We start from the raw sequence: 22,408 nt of genomic DNA, 5'->3' as shown, positions 1-22,408 counted from the left end.
GGAGTGCTGTTGTAGTTCTGTGGAATGGCCTAAAGCCATGCTGGCTATCTGATAGTAGTTGGTTTTGGAGGAGATGATCAAGTAGTTGACGATGAATACATCTCTCCATGATTTTTGCTAAAGGGGAGAGTAGGGCTATTGGGCGGAAGTTTGAGAGTTCATTTGAGTTACCTCCTTTATGGAGGGGAATAATGTGTGAGACTTTTCATAGATGAGGGCTGTACATTCAGTAATGGTTCTGTTAATTAAGATGGAAATAGGGTAGGCAAGTACTCCAGATGCCATTTGCAGATATTCAGCTGGTAGGAGGTCAGCTGATGGAGTGCAAGGTTTAAGTTTAAGAAGTAGGGTGCATATAAATGAGGTTGGCACAGGCTGCAGATATAGTAGGTGGGGTAAATTGGTTGGCAAGGGTGACTCTGTTTTGGTAACAGGTGGTATGGGTGGTAAGGTGTTAGCTAAGGATTGGACAGTTTCAGAGAAGAATTTGTTAATGTCCCTTTTATCATGAGGAGTGGCCCTTGAGGCTGGTCCAGAGTGGAACACTTAAGACTAATCCTATATTCTTCAAAGAATGATTGTGACTTATTTTTCTACCTGTTGTGGTATCAGGGACAAAAAGGGTTGTGTATTGTGTCATGCCCCTGCATAGAGGCTCCTTTTCCTAATTATTTTATGTATTCTAAACCTAGTTTAATCTGATAAAGTTTCCACAGAAGTAGGCATTTCTTTTTTTCATCAAGCATCCCCAGTGGTTTTAGTCTTGGACTAATTCTTTACTCATTCTTCCAACAATAATGTTAACACTACAATTCTTGAAGCAAACAAATATCAGACTCTCTGCAGATGACATAATCGTGCATAAATGTCTGTATTTCATGTTGCAGTCTCTGCACATACCATTTAACATACTATAAAATATCATTATTTTCATATGGCATTTGTTCAGCCATCTGCTACATTATAGAGACACTGGTCAATGTGTCGGGGAGGGTAAAGGGGTAATATGTTAGTTGTTTACATCTCTAACAAAATAAATCTGTCTAGGTACTGACTTCTGACTACCATGGCAGTTTTAATCTACTACAGAAAAATAAGGTGTTTTTTTTCTACCTGGCTTCTGTATGACACCGGTGGTAGACAACCAGATCCTTCACTTACTTTTTCATATATATACCTCAATGATTGTAAGGTAAGGAGCAGTTTCCTAAATTTATAGAACACACACTACAAAAAGGCCTCATTGAGACCAATGACTGGTGTCGAAACCATGGCCTTAAGCTTAATGCCAAAGAATGCATCCTCATCCCTTTTGGGAAAAATTCACTTCCTACTAATTACCACATTGATGGGAGCTCACTGAACACTGAAGACGTTATAAGATATCTGGGGGCACAGGTTGACAACAGCCTCTTCTTTGACCACCACATTGCCACTGTGGTCAGGAAGGCCTTCTATGTGGCACATGTCAATACCAAGGGTTTTGCATCCAGGAAGAAAGAGGTCATCATCTCTCTGTACTCTTTCCTTATTAGGCCAATCATAGAGTATAATGCCCAATTTGGCTTGTACCTCACTAGACACATGCAACAGCTGGAAAGGCCACAAAAGTACCTCACAAAGAGGATCCTAGGCCTTAAACACATGTCCTACATGGACAGACTCAAAATAACTCCGGCTATTCTCTGTCTCATATCATCTACTAAGAGGCAATCTCTGCTAAACTTACAAAGCCATGTCTGACCTAGCTCTGTTAGAAATGCTACATCTAAAGAACTCCAATCCCTTTGCACCACATGCTCCAAAGACCTCAACCTCATTAGCACAATCAACAGAACTTGCTGGAGGGATAGGTTCATTACCCAGAGACTGCCCATGCTCTGGAATATTCTTCCCATACATGTCAAGCAGAGCACCTCACTAGCCCTCTTCAAAAGAAATCTTGATGAGTGCCTGGGAAATAGAAAGTTCGCCCCGGGGATCACTCCAGTGGCTGTACTTGATAGAGGCAGTGGGAACTAACGGGTACCTCTATGGGTTAGGCTTGTGAAGGCTCCAGGGCCATTAGCCTAGTATGCACCTATGAGCAAAGAATATGGCAATGATGCACTCTCCAGATTATTTTCCTACCTAGTCTGTGGCAGAAGAGCAAATTCATGACTTGCTGTTTTCTTAACTAGCCTATGCAGGACGTCAGTGGCAGAAAAATTGCACTTTTATATACCTCACAGTTTTCAGAGATATTGTTTCCTTTGTTGCCTAAAGTCAAAGGGAACATAAAGAAAATGGCAGCAATACATTCTCAACAGTAACAGCCAGAACCATTGCCAGATTATCTGCCTCTCCGTGCAGTTCCCTAGTGTTGCTCTCCTGTCAACTCCAAATAAAAAAGTCTTATTAAAGCTGAGTACTAAAAAAAAAAAAGGCTCCCCTCAAAGTTAGTACCAAACAACAATAGCAAGCAGCTTGCTACAGTAGGAATCGTGCACACAACTTCAACTCTTCAGCGAAGACCGCAAATAGAGTGGCAGTACTACACTTCTGTTCCTTAATGCCTTGAGCAGGGTGCATCCACTCCCTTTGCTCCAGCCTAGCTGTGCTTCTGATAACAGTCAGCAAACCTCTGCCAAGGCACCCTTTTTACGTGTCAGGAATATTGGAACAGAATTCAGTGGCTGAATGCCATCTGGAGCTACACATGAGTCTCACAATCTGATTGGTCACTCTGCTGATGACATCAGACATCTGTATGGCTGATTGGTTATTCTGCTGATGACATCAGACATCTGTATGGATCTATATGTAATAGAGAGAGGTCATTACTATTCAAAAATGAGCACATTGGTTGGACAGAGCAACCAGTGTGCCCATTGTAAATCGAGCTAAAAAGGCATATGTCTCAACTGTTCATATTTTTGCCTTATATTTTTGGACTGTTCTTCATAAAATTTGTGGATTTCTGGCAAATCACTGAGGAGTGAAGTCCCTAAATAATGACACACATTTGAATTTCAGACTTCATATCCATCAGACAATGCACGTTAACATAAATCTTGTTATTCCAGCAGTCTTCTAAGTTTATAAGAGCAACATTTATGGTCAGTCCCTATTTTGGAGCCATTATGTAAGGCTTTGTCCACATTTCTTGAGCTAAGAAGTTGAGAGGTGTGTGTGTGTGTGTGTGTGTGTGTGTATGTATATATGTATATATGTATATATTCCACAAACCACACACAACACAAGCACACCAAAAAAACTTAACCACCACCACAAACCCCTTTCTAACCCTAGGGTCCGGCAATTATCGCGACACCTACCTACTCACTCCTCTACTAAATCGATAAGCACACACACCCCTCACTCGTAACCCCTCACTAACTCCAACCTACCTCTATTTACACCCTAACCCCACCCCCTCCCGTGAACCATATATATATATATATATATATATATATATATATATATATATATATATAAAGGGCAGAGCAAATACAGGGAAAATCAGGAATGTTATGCAAAATTAAAGAAATTAACCTGATTTTCCTTGTATTTCTGCTCTGTCTAGGAAAACTCTCATACCTCTAAACTGGATTTTAGAGTTTAAAAAAAAAAAAAAAAGGTAACAGAGATTCTCTTTTCTGTACTGCTTGTTTTCAATAGCACTGATGCACTGTTATACTGTGTAAGTGTGTGAGCGTAGGTCTAATGTACATCAACAAATGTGGAAGAGAAAGGAAACGACATGGCGGAACATTACAGTGCCGATATACAAAGACGTTATTTAAGAAGGATGAGTAATGTCTTTCTTAAATAATGTCATTGTATAATCACAATAACCGACTTGTGTGTCTGGGTATATGAGGATTTACCAACGGTTGGCATGATCAAACCACGCCAACTGTGGGTAAATCCTTATATACCTACACCCACTCATCAGTTATTGCTTAAAAAGCATAGAGAGGGAAACAGCAAAAAGTGGGAATTTGTTTCTGCAGTAAAACACAGAAAGAAAATATTTAATCTGTTTTTGCAGCTACCAGTATATCATCAGCAATAGCTCAAATAATAACATTGCTGAGAGTAACTACTTCTCTGTGTGGCATGTATAATATGAGTGCTAGGGATTTCCTTAGTTATTTAGTCCTAGGGCCATCTTTCTTAGTGACAGTAATTGTGTGTGTGCATCTCTGACTTTTGAACTGACATGAACAGTGGTATTTAAAGACTATTCTAATAGGTGCTGGAGGTGTGATGCAGACATGTTTTTTACAGAACTTGCACTGGGGCATTTGTTACACAGTAGTATAGGTGTCAATGAGTTAAATGTTTCCTACAGTCTTGTTTCTAATGTAAATGTGAATGTTCTCTGTAATGTATAGATTCTGACATACTGTTCAATGCCCACTTAATTGAAGCATGTTCCCACATTGATATGTTTGTTCAGGGTACTGTTTCATGTACTTGGCTGTGTCATTTGCAGTTTTTGAGTGCTTTTCAGTCTAAGCTGTTTGCTTGGTATGATATATGATGTGATTGCATTTGTAACTCTTAGTTTTATTACACACTGATTGTGGCTGAAAAGGGTCCCAGGGGTAGCTCACTTATCAAAGTTTCATAGGAGTATAATAGGCTGATGATCACTAGGGCCCATACAAGCCTAACCATGCAATGCAAATGTAACCCACAAATTTCATTTATATAGGCGAGTGATTTACTGACTGCCTCTGTCCATCAAAGACACTTATCCATTGGTCCAAGTTGTACTTAGAGTTAGGGAGGAAACTCTGCTTCACATGGATAGGGAGCCTGTTCCAGAGAACTGGAATTCTCTGAGAAAGATACATGTCACAACGAAAATTTAGGTCTTTTAATGTAGTAGTTCTGATGCTGTTCCTTTTGCAGTTGTGCAGAAGGTTCATCAAAACAGGTGTGTGTGTGTGCATATACAAGTGTGTGTGTGTATGTGTATATATATATATATATATATATATATATATATATATATATATACATAAATGTGTGTGTGTGTGTTTGTGCTGGCATATAGCAGAGTGCCTCTTTGGCCCTCTTCAAAGGGAACCTTGATGATTGGATGGGAGATAGGAAATTCACCCTGGGGATCACGTCAGCCGCCCTGCTAGACAGGGGTCCAGGAAAGTAAATATTGTGGGAAGAAATAGACAGGGAATTGTTATGGCTAGGCTTGTATAGGTCCTAGGGACGATAGCCTAGTACCAGCCTATGAAATAGGGATGCCTTGTATGCCAGGAAAAGATCACCTGTTAGAATTCTATATCATACTGAGTAAAGAGACAGGACTGTGAGACAATCAGCATGGGGCATTCTGATGTTTTTTTGCAAGGAATGTTTGTGGACGTTCCATTTGCTACATGTGTCTGGCCAGGTACATACTGAAGGGGGCATTATAGTTTATGATGGTCTGATGAGAGCCAAGTACAGTGGTATGACGACCTTTCTGGTCCTAGATGCCATCTCCTTACTTATAAGTTCAGCAACACAGAAGGATTTTCTTACTACTTTGGACACATATTGGTTGATGGCTAGGTTACTATCTACATGATTTCCCAGATCCCTAACTAGTGAGTCAACTTTTTAGAGGTGTTTTATTGATTTCATTGTTACCCAGGTTGAGCAACATCCCAAAAGGTACTATAATGAATTTCTTGGCATTGACTTTTAAGCCATAGCTTTAGTACTAGGTGTGTGTGTTAGACTTTCCTGAAGGGTGTTCTCATCTTGGTGCATTTATTGACTTCTCCCAGTTTGCAATCATCTGCAAACTTGGTCAGCCGAAGGTCTTTGATATTGGCTTTGACATCTGAGAAGTAGATGCCAAAGAGGAGTGGGCCCAGCACAGAGCTGTACTGGTGACCGGCCTCTTTGTTGAGGTGGCCTCACCAATCCTAACCTCTTAGGTCCTGTCAGTGAACTAGCTAGCTATCCATTGTGTTTAAAAAGAGGTTTATGCCTAGTTGCACAAGTTTGTTGACAATGCCCAAGTGAGGTGCTGTATCAAATGCTTTAGCCAGATCTAGGTAGGCAGTATGCATTGCTTTCTCGTCATCCATTGTCTTAGTGATTTTTTTTTAAGAAGTCCACCAGGTTCAGGAAGCATGACCTTCCTTTGACAAAGTCAAACTGGGATGGATCCAGTGTCTGGAGGTTTCATGTGTTCTTATTAATTTCCATGGTAATTCTTTCCATGGCTTTGTAAATAAAACTAATCAAACTAATGGGTCTGCAGTTTTCAGGATCTGAGTAGTTCCTTCCTTATGAAGAGGAATGATCGTAGCAGTCTTCCATTCTTGTGGCATAAAGCCTGATATAAAACTATAGTTAAATAGTGAGTCCAAGGATCCTGATAACTCATATTTTAGGTTATTCAAGAGGCATTCTGGGATATAATCTGGGCCCTTTGAGGCTGTGTTCTTGGCTTTAGCAAATGTAGTCAATACATGCTGCCTAGTTATAGTTGGAAGGGTTATGTTTAAGGGTCCTTATTGGGGGATGGTTGCGGATGACAGTGAGTAAAGTTGAAATTGAATTTGTCCACTAACAGGTTTGCTATATCACCAGCCTCAGGGAATGTGGTACCATTAACCACCAGTTCAGCACATTACTGTGTGCTGCCATTGAGGTTCTGACATAGCTTAAGAAGGCCTTATGGTTATCTTTTACTGTAAGTTTATGTCAACTGCAAAGTTGTTTTTCTTTGTATCTAATTAGTCCTCTTAGTTGCCTGTTTAGTTTGGTGAGAGTTTTTATCTTTAAAGAGATTACCTTTCCAGATTTTTTGCAATAATTTTTCCTTTTGTCATATATCCTGTTTAATTTGGGATGCCACTAGGGCAGTTTATTTCCAGGGCTAGTTCTGTGCTTATTTGTGGTAGGTACAGCAGCCTCTATGCAACCATTTACATGGTTGTGCAGAGTTTCAGAGAGCAATTCAGCTTAGGCTGCTGTTTACTCTGGGTTTGAAGAGGCATTCAATTTTGACAAGCCATCACTTAGTAAAAGGTAGTTTGCCTTAGAATAGTTTCTAATTGTTTAGTTTTACTGGGTCTATGGACTTAAGATTTTTATTTCAAAGGAGAGAGCTTTATGGTCTGACCTTACCAGGGAGGGTTAGACTTCAGTGATTTTTATGTGGTTAACAAAATCATAAACAAATAGAATAGTCCATTCTAGCTGTTAAGCAATTATTGGAATTCTCCAGGACCCATTTAGGGTTATCTTACCTACCTACCTTTCTTTTTTTTTTTTTTTTTTTTTTTTTTTATTCTGGCAGGGCAACTCACCTGGCCAGGGTCATGTCTCCTGGATAAAACCATACTACTCAGCTGTCCAGATTTTCACAGAATGTCCAGATGTTTGCCTTGTATATTTGTTTTGTTCCTCATAAAATTTGTGGTTTTCCAGCAAATCACCGAAGAGTGAAGTCACTAAATAATGACATATTTAAAAGTTTAAGGCTTCTTATCCTTCAGAAAATGCATGCTAACACAAATCCTGTTGTTATAGCAACGTTCTAAGTTTATAAGAACAGTATTTAAAATCTGTCCATATTTTTGGGCATTTGTCTCCCTCATTACTTCAAGTGTTGTCTAGATTCTTTGCTCTAAGAGGTTGAGAGGCATGGGTAACTTCTAGCAGGGTGCTAAAAGACAATTCAAGAGCTGCAGAGGACCCTTCCACTTATGTTTTCGTGAGAGCAATTCTTCACGTGGATAGACTGATACATGGTACTTCCACAGCCTTTCTGCTGTGAGTGGCTGGATGATCAGGCTGCTCCTTTTGTGTCTTGTTCCTACTTGGGAGCCTGACATCTCCTTCCTTTGATTCCTGTTGAATGGTGCAGGATGGAGACTCGCCTCTGGCTATTGTTCCCTTCATAAGATGTTCACCTTCTAGAGTTTTGAACTCTCGTTTTGATAGTCGTAACTGCTTTGTTTTGTGTGTTTTGGCCCAGTAGTGTAGAAGTTTAGCTATGAAGAGTCCTTCAGTTTGGTTCCCCCATCTGTGGGTATCACATTTCTTCAGAACCTCAGGGGTATGCTTTTCCACCATCTAGAGACCATTCTGTTCTCTTGAGAAGGTAGTTTCTACTGCTGTTCAGGTTAGGCTATCCTTTTTGGAGTTTCTTGCTGAGTGTTGGAACAGGGATAAATTTTGGGGAACTTAGTCATGGTGCGGTATGACCTGTTGGGTGTGGCCCCTTCACAAAACAAATATCTGGTTCTGGGTTGGCCATACTTGTAGTTAATTTCCTGACACTTGGGGAGAAGAGGTGATCTTCATTTCATTTCCCTCCAGCTCTGATAGAAGGAGAGAGGGAATAAGGTTCTGTCTGCCCTTGTGTGTTCTGCTCACAGAGGTAGACTTCACTGTATTCTGCTCTTCTCTTTAGGTCTGGCTACCTTCACTACTTGTTTGATTTTCTTTGGAGAGAGTAACTGTAATAGTGTTTGCCTGTCCTTATGTGCTGTTCTTTTCCTAGCTACAATTTTTTTAAAACAGTTATTAAATTATTAAATTATGACATAAGCAAACTTGAATTTATATAAAAGTGATCAAACCATATTAACAAGTTCACATTTATTAACATTATATATCACGTATATCATTATATATCCTATAATCTAAGCAACATTACATAAATTACTCATTTCCTGCCTTCTCTTAAACCTCATTTCTCCATCAAAACATTTTTTTGCATGTATTGTTCCCATAGTTTCCATTTTTTCTATGTAATTTACTAATAATACCCTTTTCTAAAGATCATACTTCCTGTTCTTTTATGTGTGTTATAACATTCACTACTTCATGTAGAGTTGGTTTAGATTTTGATTTGCATTTTCTGCTAATTGCTTTTTGGCGGGTCTATATTATAACAACGAACGTTGTTATATCGAACTCTAAAGTTCGAATTCACAAGACATCGAACAACCAGAACAGCAATTTTTTTTCCCCAGGGAAAAAATCGCTGTTCCCAAAAAAAAACAAAAAAAAAAAACATTAAAACATCGCATAAAGTGGGGGGGGGCTTCACCCCCCACACACCCCTACTTAAATATACCAACTCCGAGATCGCACTACAGTGCCAAAAATGGCAAAGTGACGGAAGCAGCCAAGCAACTTCTTTCCCAGGGAAAGAATTTGCTTATATGCCGCTTCGTCATTTTTCCTTTTCGACATTTCAAATTCGACCAAGATGCATTCAACAAAATGCATCTTCGGTCATCTGATAGGAACCCGTTTTTGGCAAGTTGGTTTAGATCTTGATTCATATTGTCTACTAATTGCTTTTTGGCAACCACAAGAATTAAACTTAACAAGGCCTTTTATTATATCTAGGCAATTCAGATCCTATATCCCAGCTCAAAAAAAAAATTTCCTTAGTTAGTCTCATTTGCTTGGCCAGTCTGGACAAAAGTGTAAAATAGGGACAGTTTTTAATTATTGCTCTTATAAAGTTTGAAAGTTGATAGAATAAAAGCTTTTGCATTAACATGAATTTTCTGAAGGGTATGAAGCTTTCAGAATACTCTCCGGGTGCAGGTATGATTCACCTTAGTCAATTGGTGGAGAGGTCTCAACCTGTAGCTGACAGACCAGTGGGTAAAGCCCGAATCTACCAACAGAATCCACAGACAAAATCTACCACAAGCTTGGGTAGGAGGACTAATGAGCCAGTATTCAGTCCAAACTTGGTTCTGCAGACAAAAACGAAAATAAGGCGAAAAACTAAAAATAAACTAAAAAAGACAATCTCAGTAATTAAGACAAACTCAGTGAATCTTTAAATATCCTGGTTTGGGTATTCTCAGACCAAATCTCGAAGTAAATCTTTACAGACACTCGAATCTTGTACTAGAAGTCCATTTGTTATTATTTTCTAACTTTACTCTTTAATGATTTAACCCGCGGTGGTGGTGCTGCGGTAGTATTGTCGCCTCGCAGTAAGACGCTGTCCGGTTCGATTCTCAGCTAAAGCGTCTTCTGCGTGGAGACAGGCATGAATGGGCGTACCTTCGTTGAAGGTTGTGCGTCAGGCCTGGCAAGCCGTTACGTAAAAATCAACTGCCAATCATTAGCGGACCGGAGTTCCGCTGTGGCGACCCCTAACTGGGAAAAGCCAAAAGACACAAACAAACTCTTTAATGATTTGCCATTATTTTTTCCAGAAAACCACAATTTATGAAAAACAGACCAAAAGTGTGAAGCAAAAATCTGGACATTCTGCGAAAATCTGTACAGTTGAGAGGTATGTAAAATGCCCAGTATTCCTGACAGAGTACTCTGTAGGGACTTTTTAAAGTCTGCCAACAGATTGCACACTGAGAACATATCCATCCATCCACAACCCCCTTTTCCCATTTTTGCACATGGGGTCGGGGTGTCACTTCAACAGTGGCAATCATCTAGAGCCAAGGTTTTCACCGCTTCGTGGCTCACTCTGCCCTGGTAGTTCTTCCAAACCACACACACACACACACACACACACACACACACACACACACACACACACACCTACCTATGGCCAATTTAGCATGTCCAATCCACCTACTGTATGTCGTTGGAATGTGGGAGGAAACCCATGCGAACACAGGGAGGACATGCAGACTCCGCACAGAAGGCATCCCAGCCAAGAATTCAACCAGAGAACCTCTTGCTGTGAGGCAACAACACTATCCGCTGCACCACTGTGCTGCTGATTCTGTGAACGTATGGTTCCAGGCATCTGTTTCTTCCCCATTGCACTTCCCATATTTGCCATCTACCTGAGGAAAAATTCTTTGGAGTCTGATTGGGCTATAAAAGTATCTATGCAAACACTTCCAGGCAAAAAACTCCTAAATCATCTAGATTGTGTTGCATATTTGGGAGCCATCCATGTGTCCTTCCATTATCTCTGTGAATTGCATGTCTAATCTTTTCTAAGTTCTTCTGATTGATTCCTATAGTTGTCATGCAATGCTTTATATGCCGTACTAAGTATTCCTTTTTTAACAGTAACTTCTCTTCTAGATTCATTTAAAAACTCAACCAGTGCAGCTCTTTCATTTAGGATCCCCCTGTTCCTTTCTCTTGGTCTCTACTGTGATATCAATCTCTAATAGGGAAGGCAGTCACTAGCCTGCAATCCAAATGTCTTCTTGGCCTCTTCCCATTCTGTTACCTTTCCCTCTTTCATTATTTGTTCCCAATATCTTGGTTCCTGTACAACCTTTCTCCAATATATTCCAGCCCCTTCTTACCTATTCTCTGTACCCCTAAGTGCAGTCATACCCATCGGCAGAATCTCCTTTCCCCATTCTTGTGTTGGCTTAGTTTTTAGTATATACTTACTGCTACTTTATGAATACGTTGTTCTCTATTGCTGTTATTCTCCTTAAGGATCTGTGTCCAAAAATAATATTCTTTCCTTATTTCTTGAATTACCCCTCTGTAGGCAGATGATATTGTTGATCTAGTCATGAAACATAAAGCTGTTTTCCTTTAAAGAAATTTGTACATCTCCTATTTCTTCTCACATTAAATGATTTATGCTCTCATTGTAAAACAGTTTTGCAGAAAAGGTCGTCTTTTCTGCATTTTAGAGAGGTTTTCGTAAGGAACACGGTCCACTAATTAAGTTTCATGGATGGGGAAGATACAATCCAAGATCTTCAGATTAACTTCAAGCTCCCTCGTACCCCTTCCTGTCTGCCAGTACTCCTCTGTAGCATCATTCTGGCCAGCACAGCACTAGTTCCCCCTCCTATACAGTCTGTTAAGAAGAAAAGCAAGTGGACTGTCTTAATTTAGATCAAGGAGTCCCTGCTGAGGAGCTACATTATGGAGAAGGATAAGACACCCAGCACCAGGGACCTTGACCACAGAAAGGCTAAGGTAGCATTAGTACTGGAATACCTGTCAGAATTCTACAAATCAGGCTTGCTTACACATCTGTAAAAGTTCATGCTTCTGCTATTTCTGTTTACCCACTGGTGTCTAGGTCATCTGTTAAGCAGTTCTTCATAGAGTCATTCACCCAAGACAGCTCAAAAAAGAAATCGATCCAGAATGGGATCCTAAATGCGTGTTAAGAGAAATTTACATTACCTGTCTTTGAACTAGCAACCTCTTACCCAATTCATTATCTTTCTTTGAAGATGCTGTTCTTGGTGGCAGTCACCTCTGCTAGATCTGTTTTAGAACTGCAGGCATTAATGTGCAAAGAGCCTTTCTTAGTGTTTCAGCTAGATAGTGTGGCCTTAAGAACCTAAGAAGTTAATGACATAGCCTTGAACTGAGTATTCAGATTCTGGTGTTTTTTCTTAAACTCCAGAATCCAAAAGAAAGAACCTTGCATTTGCTGGATGTGCACAGACAGCTGAGATTTTACTTGCATAGAACAAAAAAAAATGCAGGAAAACTGACCAGCTGTTTGCCTCTTTGCAGAAGGGAAAGAGAGTAAACCTGCTATCAAGAAAATGCTTTCAGAGTGGCTCTGGCTTTTCATTACTTTGTTGAAACAAGTTCTGTCCACTTTATAGCACATTCATCTAGAGCTATGGCTGCCGCCAGAGGTGCCCTTCAAGGAGTTTCCACCCTGGTCATTATAATAGCGGTCAGCTGGTCCTTTGTACACACTAATTCCAAACATTACAGCTTAGGGGCTGCATCCACAGCAAGAGCAGCATTTAATTCAGCTATCTTGCTGGGAGTTGTATCCAAATAGTTCACCCACCTCCCTATATCTCACAGCGTTGGGAATCTTGTCAAGAGTGAGGATGGTGGCAGTGAACACTGTAACGAACATAGTACAGTTGTGTGAGGGACTTGCAGTAAATGTAGATTTGCAAGTCTCAAGAAGTTTCACTGCTGATGTCCAAGTTCCCTCCCAATTACCCCTGAATTTCACCTGTTTTTTTGGACCCTTCTGTGGTTGGGATGGCAATCCCATCCTATACCCCCCCCCCACTCACTTGATGTTCATCGTGTTTCACTGTTGCAGTCATGACTGTAGGGTTCTCCCCTGCCAGCAGGCAGTCCTCGGTCGGCCAGAATCCCAAAGTCTGGGTCCGGCGTCGGCTGTTCAGCCATGCTCCCTGACATCAGAGCGCCAGGAGTACAAAGCTGACAGCCGACGCCATGTTCTCCAGTCTTTCTTGCCATGCGGTGATAGTTCGCATTTGCCGGTCGGCTGACTCCTGACAATTTTTGCTAAACATACTTCAGTCCGAAGACTTTCTTCTCCTACTCAAAGCTAAGTACCCCGTTGGGGAAACTTTTTTCTTGCTCCAGTCCGATGTCAGAAAAAGTTAATAATTGTATTTCATGTGGGAAGCAAATACCTCATAAGGATTTTCATTCTTACTGTATTCCTTGCTTAGGCCCTGACCACGACGTAGCTAGTTGTCGGTTTTGTGCTAGATTCAATCAACGTACGATTAAATGAAGGTGCGATTTTGCATTTCATTACTTCGGTAGGTGCTTTAATTACAAAATGTCGGATTTGGTTCCAGCTACCGGAGTTCACAAACGACGGAAGGATAAAGACAGGCCTCCGAGGTCCAAATCGGACGATATTGTATAAGCAGAGCCAGCTTCAGGTTCGGCCGTCGTCAGTGAGGCGCTTTTGCAGCCCCTGTCGTCGGCCATTTCAGAACCGATAGCCGAAATGGACTCCCACGAGGAGCCAACTAGGCCTTTGAATATTTCTGTTGCAGGACCTTCGGACAATGCTCCTTTGGATGGGTCCGGAGCTGCTGTGCAGGTACCGGCTTCCGAAGGGGTTTTCAGGCCTACTCAGCTTCTAATAAAGGCAAAGCCAAAGACAAAGGCAAAGACTCCTTCCAAATCAAAGACTACAACTCAGGCCTCTTCTGATCCGGCACCCAAGTCTCAGAAACAGTTACTTAAGATGGCGGAGGACTTACTTACTATGATTAGGGGTTCACATCCCCCTCCAGATAAAAGGCCAAGGCAGGAAGTGTATTATGACTCCTCTGATCAGGCTTCTGTTTCTTCAGTTTCTTCTTCTGACCAGGAATATTCTTTCCCCCCTTATAAGGATTCTGATGCTGAGGAATCCATTCCTTTAGCTTCTCCCCCTGAGGATTTCTCTTTTGGGGAAACTTTACATGAAATGAGGGAACATTTTCACTGGGAAGGACAGGAGTACTCGGAATCTAAGAAAAGACTTGGGTATTTTCTTCTTCTTCCCCAACATAGACCCCTGGCTATCCCTCCTATTTTGGATATTGTGGATGATGCTTTTTCGGAGGCTAACTTAACTCCGGACTCTTTTCCTCCAGCTCCTGTTAAGCCAGACAGATATTATAGGATTCCTGATTTCCACCGGTTTTTATACAAGAATCCTACTGCTGATCCTGAAACCATTTCTCAGGGTCCTAAGGGGGTTAAGGCTGCTACTGCTAAAAACCCCATTCCCACTGAGAAGGATTCCAGATCTTTAGAACGATGGGGCAAAAAAGTGTACACTTCTGCTACTTTATCTATTAGGGTTTTAAACTGTCAATTTTATATGCTGAAATGCCAGCAATTTCTTCTGTCTGTTTTGAAACAAAAGCTAACTTCCATTTCTGCCTGTGCAGATAAGGAATTACATGACTTAATGTATGCCACTGAACAAATTGGGAAGCATGGTTTACACTGTGGATTTGATGCCTTGGAGACTTCTTGTAGGGCTGCTGCCTCTGGTACAGTCATTAGAAGGCATGCTTGGTTAAAGGAACAAAACTTGCCAGATCAAGTAAAAGCTAAGTTATTGGATGCTCCTGTTGAGCATAATGTTTTGTTTGGACCTAAGGCTGAAGAGGTGATAAAGAAGATGGAGGACAAGGCAAAATCCATGCAAACGGATAAAGATTTCTTACAAGTACAGCCACCCAGATTTAGTAGGAATTGGCCTACAAAAATTGGTCCTTTCCCAATTCAGACAGGCCTCAGAGGGGTAGATACAGACGCTCCCGAGGAAGGCCTCAAACGCAAGCCTCTTATAGGCCAAGACAATGGACTGCTTCCACCCCTAGGGGAGGAGAGGACAGGTCGCAAGCTCATAGAAAACAGGCTCAATGACTCCCTCTGTTGGGCTGCAGGAACTTCTTGCCTGGAAGCCCCACTCGGAGGAAAACTTTCTCTTTTTCATCTAAATTGGACTCATATAACCCAAGACAAGTGGGTTCTGGATGTGGTTTCAAGAGGTTACAAATTCTATTTTCATACCCTACCAAGACCAAGCGGATGGCCGGATCTTCCAAAACATCAATGGTTAGAGGCCTTAAACCAGGTGGAAGCTCTCTTGGCTATGAAAGCCATAGAACTGGTTCCACTTTCAGAGATGGGGCAAGGTTTTTACTCAAGGCTTTTTCTAGTCCCCAGAAAGCAAAATTCATGGAGACCCATTCTGGATCTATCAGTCTTGAACACTTTTCTCGAGATACCAAAATTCAAGATGCTTACTCTTCAGCAGCTACTTCCAATGCTGACCAAAAATGCATGGATGGTAACTTTGGATTTAAAGGAGGCATATTTACACATTCCTATCAGGCAGGAATGCAGAAAATACCTCAGGTTCAGGGCCGGATCGAGGCACTATCAATTCTCTGCGCTGCCCTTTGGATTGTCTACTGCCCAGGGTCTTCACCAAATGCCTGGCTCCAGTAGTAGCTTATTGCAGACTCAAGGGAATTCAAATTTACCCTTATCTGGATGATTGTCTAATTCAGGCAGACAGCAAGGATGTCTTACTCCAGCATCTAGAATTTGTTCAGAACCTTCTCAAGTTCCTGGGATTCTCTGTAAACATAAAAAAGTCAAATTTGACATCCTCACAACAGATAACTTTTCTGGGTGCTCTTCTAAACACCACAACCCAGATGGCATTTCTGACATCCAAAAAACAATTACAGCTGGCTTCAACTTTCAAAACCTTGGCAACTTTAACTCAGCTTTCTGCAAGGAAATTCCTGCAGGCTTTGGGTTACATGGCCTCCTGCATTCTTCTCGTACCATATGCAAGACTACATATGAGGAAAATTCAGTGGTAACTAAAAAGTGTATGGTCTCAGCATTGCCACAGTTTAGACATACAGATCACCGTCCTGCCTTGTCTCCAAAAGGAATTCCTTTGGTGGTCCAAGGCATGTACTCTAAATATAGGAAAACCCTTCAGTCTGCCTCCAGCCACTCAGATACTAACCACGGACGCTTCAGATTATGCATGGGGAGCCCATTTTCAGGGCAACTGTCTGCAGGGCCTTTGGACAAGGGATCAGAAGTTCCTGCATATCAATTTAAAGGAAATGTTAGCCGTACAGAACGTTCTATTGGCTTTCAGGAATCTTCTACAACCAGGACAGCTACTGATACGGACAGACAACACCACAGTTATGTGGTACATAAACAAGCAAGGGGATCTCATTCCTATCCCCTTTGCAGACTAGCCATGAATCTATGGAACACAGCTCTAGCTTGCAAACTGGACCTTCAAGCTGAGTTTCTACCAGGGAAGCAAAACTTCCTGGCAGACAGTCTGAGCAGAAACCTGTCAGATCCACACGAATGGATGCTGGACACCGAAATATTCAGGATGATTACAACAGTCTGGGGATGTCCTCACACAGACCTCTTTGCATCCCACCTCAATCATCAACTACAGATTTTTTGCACCAGGACTTTCCACAAACTAGCTTGGAAAGTGGATGCTCTATCATTCAGTTGGAGAAACCTCTCAGGGTATGCCTTCCCGCCTCTACCTCTTCTTCCACTGGTGTTATTAAAGATCAAACAGGACAAGCCCAAGATGATAATTTTGCTGGCCCCAAATTGGCCTTGACAATTTTGGTACCCAACTCTGAAAAACCTTTGTCTGGAGCCCCCTTGGGTATTACCACAGACACCGAACCTTCTGTCCCAGCACCAGGGTCAGGTTCTGCACTCCCATGTCAAAACTCTCAGCCTGGCGGCCTGGTTAATCCAGGGTCTTTGATTCATTCTCTCCTACCCAAGCAGGTTATGGATGTCATTTTAGAAGCCAGACGTCCTAGCACTAGAAAATCTTATGCAGGAAAATGGAAAAGATTTTGCTCCTGGATGCAGGCTCAGGATTCAGATCCTCTTATTCCTAACATTCCTCTGATTTTACTTTACCTGACAGACCTCTTACATAAGGGTCTCTCTTTCTCTTCCATAAAGATCCATGCTTCCGCTATTTCTGTTCATTATAATACAGACCCTCCTATCTTTTCCCATCAGCTCATGATACAGTTTCTCAGAGGAGCTAAGAACTTAAGGCACCCTAGATCTCCTCCCATTCCTGCTTGGGATCTCAACTATGTTTTGGAAAAACTCACCTTACCTCCTTTTGAGCCTGCTGCCACTTCTGACATCAAGTTTTTATCTTGGAAGACAGCCATTCTGTTAGCTCTGACCTCTGCCAGGAGAGTTTCGGAGTTGCAAGCCCTCATGGCTGTGGAACCTTATATTATTTTTCATCAAGACAGGGTGTCTTTAAGGACTAATCCTACTTTCATGCCTAAGGTGGTTTCCAAAGTGGCTTTAAATCAAACTATTCACTTGCCAACTTTTTTCCCCAGTCCTCAAAATAAGGGGGAAAGGATCTTGCATTCCTTGGATGTACACAGACAACTACGTTTTTACCTGGACAGAACCAAAGACATCAGGAAATCAGAGCAATTGTTTGTTTCTTATGCTTCAAGTTCCCAAGGTAAAGCCATTTCAAAACAGACCATTTCTAAATGGATTGCTCATGGAATCAGATTTTGTTATTCACACCATGGAAAGCAAATCCCAGGGAGTATAAGGACTCACTCTACCAGAGCTGCTGCCACTTCAGCTGCCTTCCTCAGGGGAGTTCCTACCAAAGACATTTTGGAAGCTGCAACTTGGAGTTCAGTGCATACTTTTTCCAAGCACTACAATCTACATCTCTACTCTAAGTCTAGGGCAGGCTTTGCTTCTGCTGTCTTGCAGGGCCTTTTAGCCGCCCCCTCTTCTTTATGACCACCTCCCTTTTATTCTGCTTTGGGATTCAACCCTACAGTCATGACTGCAACAGTGAAACACGATGAACATAGTACAGTTGTGTACACTTACCATAAATGTAGATGTTCGAGTGTCTTCACTGTTGCAGTCTGAACTCTCCCTCCTGTCCACTCTTATTTTTTTCTTGTGTGGTTCCCTTCACCCTTCTTTTGAGGTGTATTTGCAAAGGGTATGGGATCTTACTCATTTTGGAGCACCTGACATCTGGGGCAAGAAAAACTGGAGAACATGGCGTCGGCTATCAGCTTTGTACTCCTGGCGCTCTGACATCAGGGAGCATGGCTGAACAGCCGACGCCGGACCCAGACTTTGGGATTCTGGCTGACCGAGGACTGCCTGCCGGCAGGGGAGAACCCTACAGTCATGACTGCAACAGTGAAGACACTCGAACATCTACATTTATGGTAAGTGTACACAACTGTACTTTCCTACCATACCAGCCCCTTATCCCTGTTTTGGTTAGCCTTTTCTTTAGAGTTTTGGGATTGCGGTACCTTTGAGTGTCCTTTGCTGGTCCTAGAGTCATGCTCAGTGGACAGGGATTTCTGTCCTGTTTCTGCCAAGTCAGAGATGTGAAGATGGCATCAGCCGACACACCCTCTGTCCTACTGATATCCTCGTGCCAGAAGGAGGGTGCCAATCAGAGCCCTGTGGGAGAGAGAAGCTTTGGAAGACTGTTTGACCATAGTCTACCTGATTGGCAGGCTATCTTAAAAGTGAGGCCCACAACAGTGAAGCTACTCAAACATCTACATTTACAGTAATTTCCTAACTCTCTCCATGTGCTGAAGGGATCCAGAATGCTTTATTACTGAGACTGCGGAAGCCCTTTGTCTTTACCATTAAGTGGAGTGGCATTGTTATCACCTGCGTCAATACTTTTGACATAACTGACATTTTTAAGTCAAAGTAAACAATTTAGGTCCAGGCAGGAAATGCATAGACCCAAGAAAACTATTGTTCTAAGATTAGTAATACATAGGTAACTAGCAGCAGTAAGATTAGTAATACATAGGTAACTAGCAGCAGTAAGATTAGTAATACATAGGTAACTAGCAGCAGATAACAGATGTTTTTTGACAGCTGTCTCAATAGTTGGGAATTATTATAAAGGCATACTGTCTCCAGAAAAGCAGACTTAATGTGACAGAATAAACAAGACACCTGCTTTATTGCCTATTTTTGTAATTCTCAATAGTCAGTTGCTGAACATATTTTCCCTCTCTATTTCTCTCTGTCTCTCTGTGTGTGTGTGTGTATATATATATATATATATATATATATATATATATATATATATATATATATGTATATATACACACATTGCAACTTTAAATTGCTGTAGTTGGGTTTACCGTCTGTGTGCGATATGGAAGCGCCTGGCGATCTACTTGCGTTATCTTCTTATTTAGTAAACTTTGTAAGCAGTAGTGATGGTTCATGAGGTAGGAGCTGGATGTGACTCCGCAGTACTACATGGAGAGCTAAGCAACAAACATGCACACATGACTTGTCTGTGTTTATATGTTGCATATACACACACATATATGTAAGTGGCTTTCAGGATGGAGGCAGAGAGGCTATGTGATTCAAATTCAGGACTATAGTATGTAGATCATTAACACTTTCTTAACCCTTCATACTGTACTGCCAGGCCTTTAATCCTGGTCTAGTTCAAAATTCTAGTTACAGTTAGGAAGTATGCTTCCATTGCACTTTTACTGTCCTGTCAATACTACCATTATGGAAACTTTCATTCAACAGATACTGCAATAGGTCTCCACATAGAAACCCAGTTATTAACATCTTACAATATTGTTATATTTCTTCTGTAATCCATTGCAGCTGTTTACCTGCAGCAGGTAGTTTAAAACTCTGGTTACATTTAGGCTTTAATACTTTCTTTGTACTGGAGTTACCTAGTCAGTACTGCTTCTGTATGCCATTCTTACACGGAATCAAAATTGGCTGCATTAAGTTTATAAGTAGAATCCTGGTTACTAGTTGTTATCCTCTCACAATGTGTTCACACTTCTTGTACATGTTTACAGTACTTAACAGATGTGTGGTTTTCACCCTGAGTATTGTGTACATTAAAATGAATGTCACGGAAAATATATTTGTTCCTCCATCGTGTCTCCACATTTGTCACTGCCTTTGTATCCATAATTTTTTTCTGTACATTGGAGAGTGTTATGTCGAGTGAAAGATTTCTGCACTCTTAACATTATTATGACCGTACATATTCCTTATTGTTTGAGTGTCTTTAGTATCCATTCTATGTACACATTTGTGCATCTTTTGTTATAGCTTTTATGTCTTTTTGCATTTATTTCAGTGCTAATATATTGTTAAATGATAACTTCGTACCTAAGATTTCTGACTTTGGACTTGCACGGGCATCAGGACAGTTCACACATACAGTCATGACAGAAAGAATCGTAGGAACAACAGCATATATGGCACCAGAGGCACTTCGTGGGGAGGTCACTCCAAAATCCGATATTTTTAGTTTTGGTGTGGTATGTATCTATGTACATTGCTTTTCACTTAGTGCAACTTACAAGTAGGTCTCAGTTTCTTTATGTATATGAAATGTCATTTGTAGCTGTGGGTTTAAGTTAAACCCTGTGAACTTACTGCGTTATACACTTTCCCCTGCATAAACTGAGATCTGGTATAAGAAGGGTTGTCCTTGGTAACAGAAGGACGGATCCCAGCACATAAATGACAGCTCTGCAACCAAAACTTTCCAAGGCTACTAGGTTCCTCCCTTTATCCTGTAATGCATAACAAAGACATTCATCTCCAGTTCTCTTTTGACATGCTGCAGCATTCACATACTAGAGAAACAGTCCCAGACTTTTCACATTTCTGTAGTAAATTGTGTTTTTACAGCTGTGAGTATGCTGCCTAATCTTTTATCGTCCACTTTGTTGTTTATTCTGACTTGTACTTTTGGATTCATCAGATACCCTTTGTATATTTTAGTGGAGATTTTCTCCTACATTCTAGTCCCTCCTTGGGCCAACATTTAGAACGTCTTCACATTTTTTATTAGCTGTTAAAATTGCAGTTTTGCCTATTTTTGCATCTCTGTGAATGTGTTTTACTGTTAAAAAGTAGTTTCTAAGCCTTTTGATATGGTTTGAATTTTTTTGTGTGTTTCTAGTATTACCCTTTGTAGTCATGGACTAAGCATTCTGTCAATCCAAGTGCAGGAACAGAATAACACTCCACGATAAGCACCAGAATTGCTTAAATTGTTTTGGTGAAGAGCACAATATTACGTTTAAGATCTGAAAAGCCTTTATACCCAATGTTCCCTGGGAACATGAAGTAAAAAAAAAAAAAAAATTAGCTATATAAAGATTGTCTTTTGGCTGTGACATGTGACTTTCACGCAAAGGCAAATGCTTCTCCTATTTTGCAACCAGTAGCAGCTGTGGATCTTGAAGACTCACATTGGCCATCTAAATATAAACAACACGTCTTCTTCTAAATAGGTCAAGCTGAGACCTTCCTCTCCATGTCTGAAAACAATGAGAAATTAAATCCTAGAAGTTGGACCTATTATTCTGCAGATTGTAGAAGTTTCCTTCAAGATTAGCCAAATTGTGAAGTTTAATTTCATTAGCAGATTAGGTTCAGAAAGGATGGAGGCCATTATACGCCAGGACTCCTCTTTTACAACTGCCCAAGTTTGAGTTTACCAGGTTTGTCGACACCATACTCTGGACTTAGAAGAAGCTGTTTATAGGTCCCAACCCCTTAGGCATTTACAGTGAACAGAGACCTATACTTGCTGTTTTCACCTTCTTGTATGTCTTCCAGATTTTCCACATCAGCATCCATTGTCTTAGCACCATTTCTAAGGTTGCTGACTGACTGAGGTGATTCCGATGTCGATAAGTGAAATAATGACGATGCACCCGAACTCAAGGCCTCAGCCTTCCTCATCAGTAAACCAGTTGTTAGCTCTGCTACTGCTGCTAGTGTCCATTGTCTGATTCCAACTCTGCCAATACTGGTGAGCCGGCTGGCACCAACACAGGAGGGGGTCAATGATTTGGTGTGGTGTTTGATGCTGAATGTGTCACTAGCGATGCTAATGGGGTTGCCTTTCCAGTTGTCATTACCGATATGTAAACTCCAATTATGCAGTCAGTGCTGATTTCAGCTCAAGTGTTGCAGTCACCCCTGAAATGACTATCTACAATATTTTGCTGTTGCTATGATGTGGGCAGAAGGCCAATCAGAGAGTAGTCTGTTCCTGGTCCAGTGGTTGCTCTTCTTGTCATATAACAAGATA

At 41.2% G+C, this 22,408-nt stretch overlaps 1 protein-coding gene across 1 annotated transcript in view; it reads left to right on the top strand.

Moving 5' to 3' along the window:
* The window catches only part of IRAK4 (interleukin 1 receptor associated kinase 4), a 547,272-nt gene that overhangs the window by 323,741 nt on the left and 201,123 nt on the right, over positions 1-22,408 (top strand). The window contains exon 9 of the mRNA XM_044087412.1: positions 20,435-20,618. Within this exon, the coding sequence (XP_043943347.1) occupies positions 20,435-20,618 (184 nt within the window). The remainder of the gene's footprint in view (positions 1-20,434; positions 20,619-22,408) is intronic.

The sequence above is a fragment of the Protopterus annectens genome, chromosome 11.part0, assembly GCF_019279795.1.
Source record: "Protopterus annectens isolate FY-2018-M chromosome 11.part0, PAN1.0, whole genome shotgun sequence".
Taxonomy (NCBI): domain Eukaryota; kingdom Metazoa; phylum Chordata; order Ceratodontiformes; family Protopteridae; genus Protopterus; species Protopterus annectens.
Note: the sequence above shows the minus strand (reverse complement) of the source record. Positions and strands in the feature narration are given on the sequence as shown.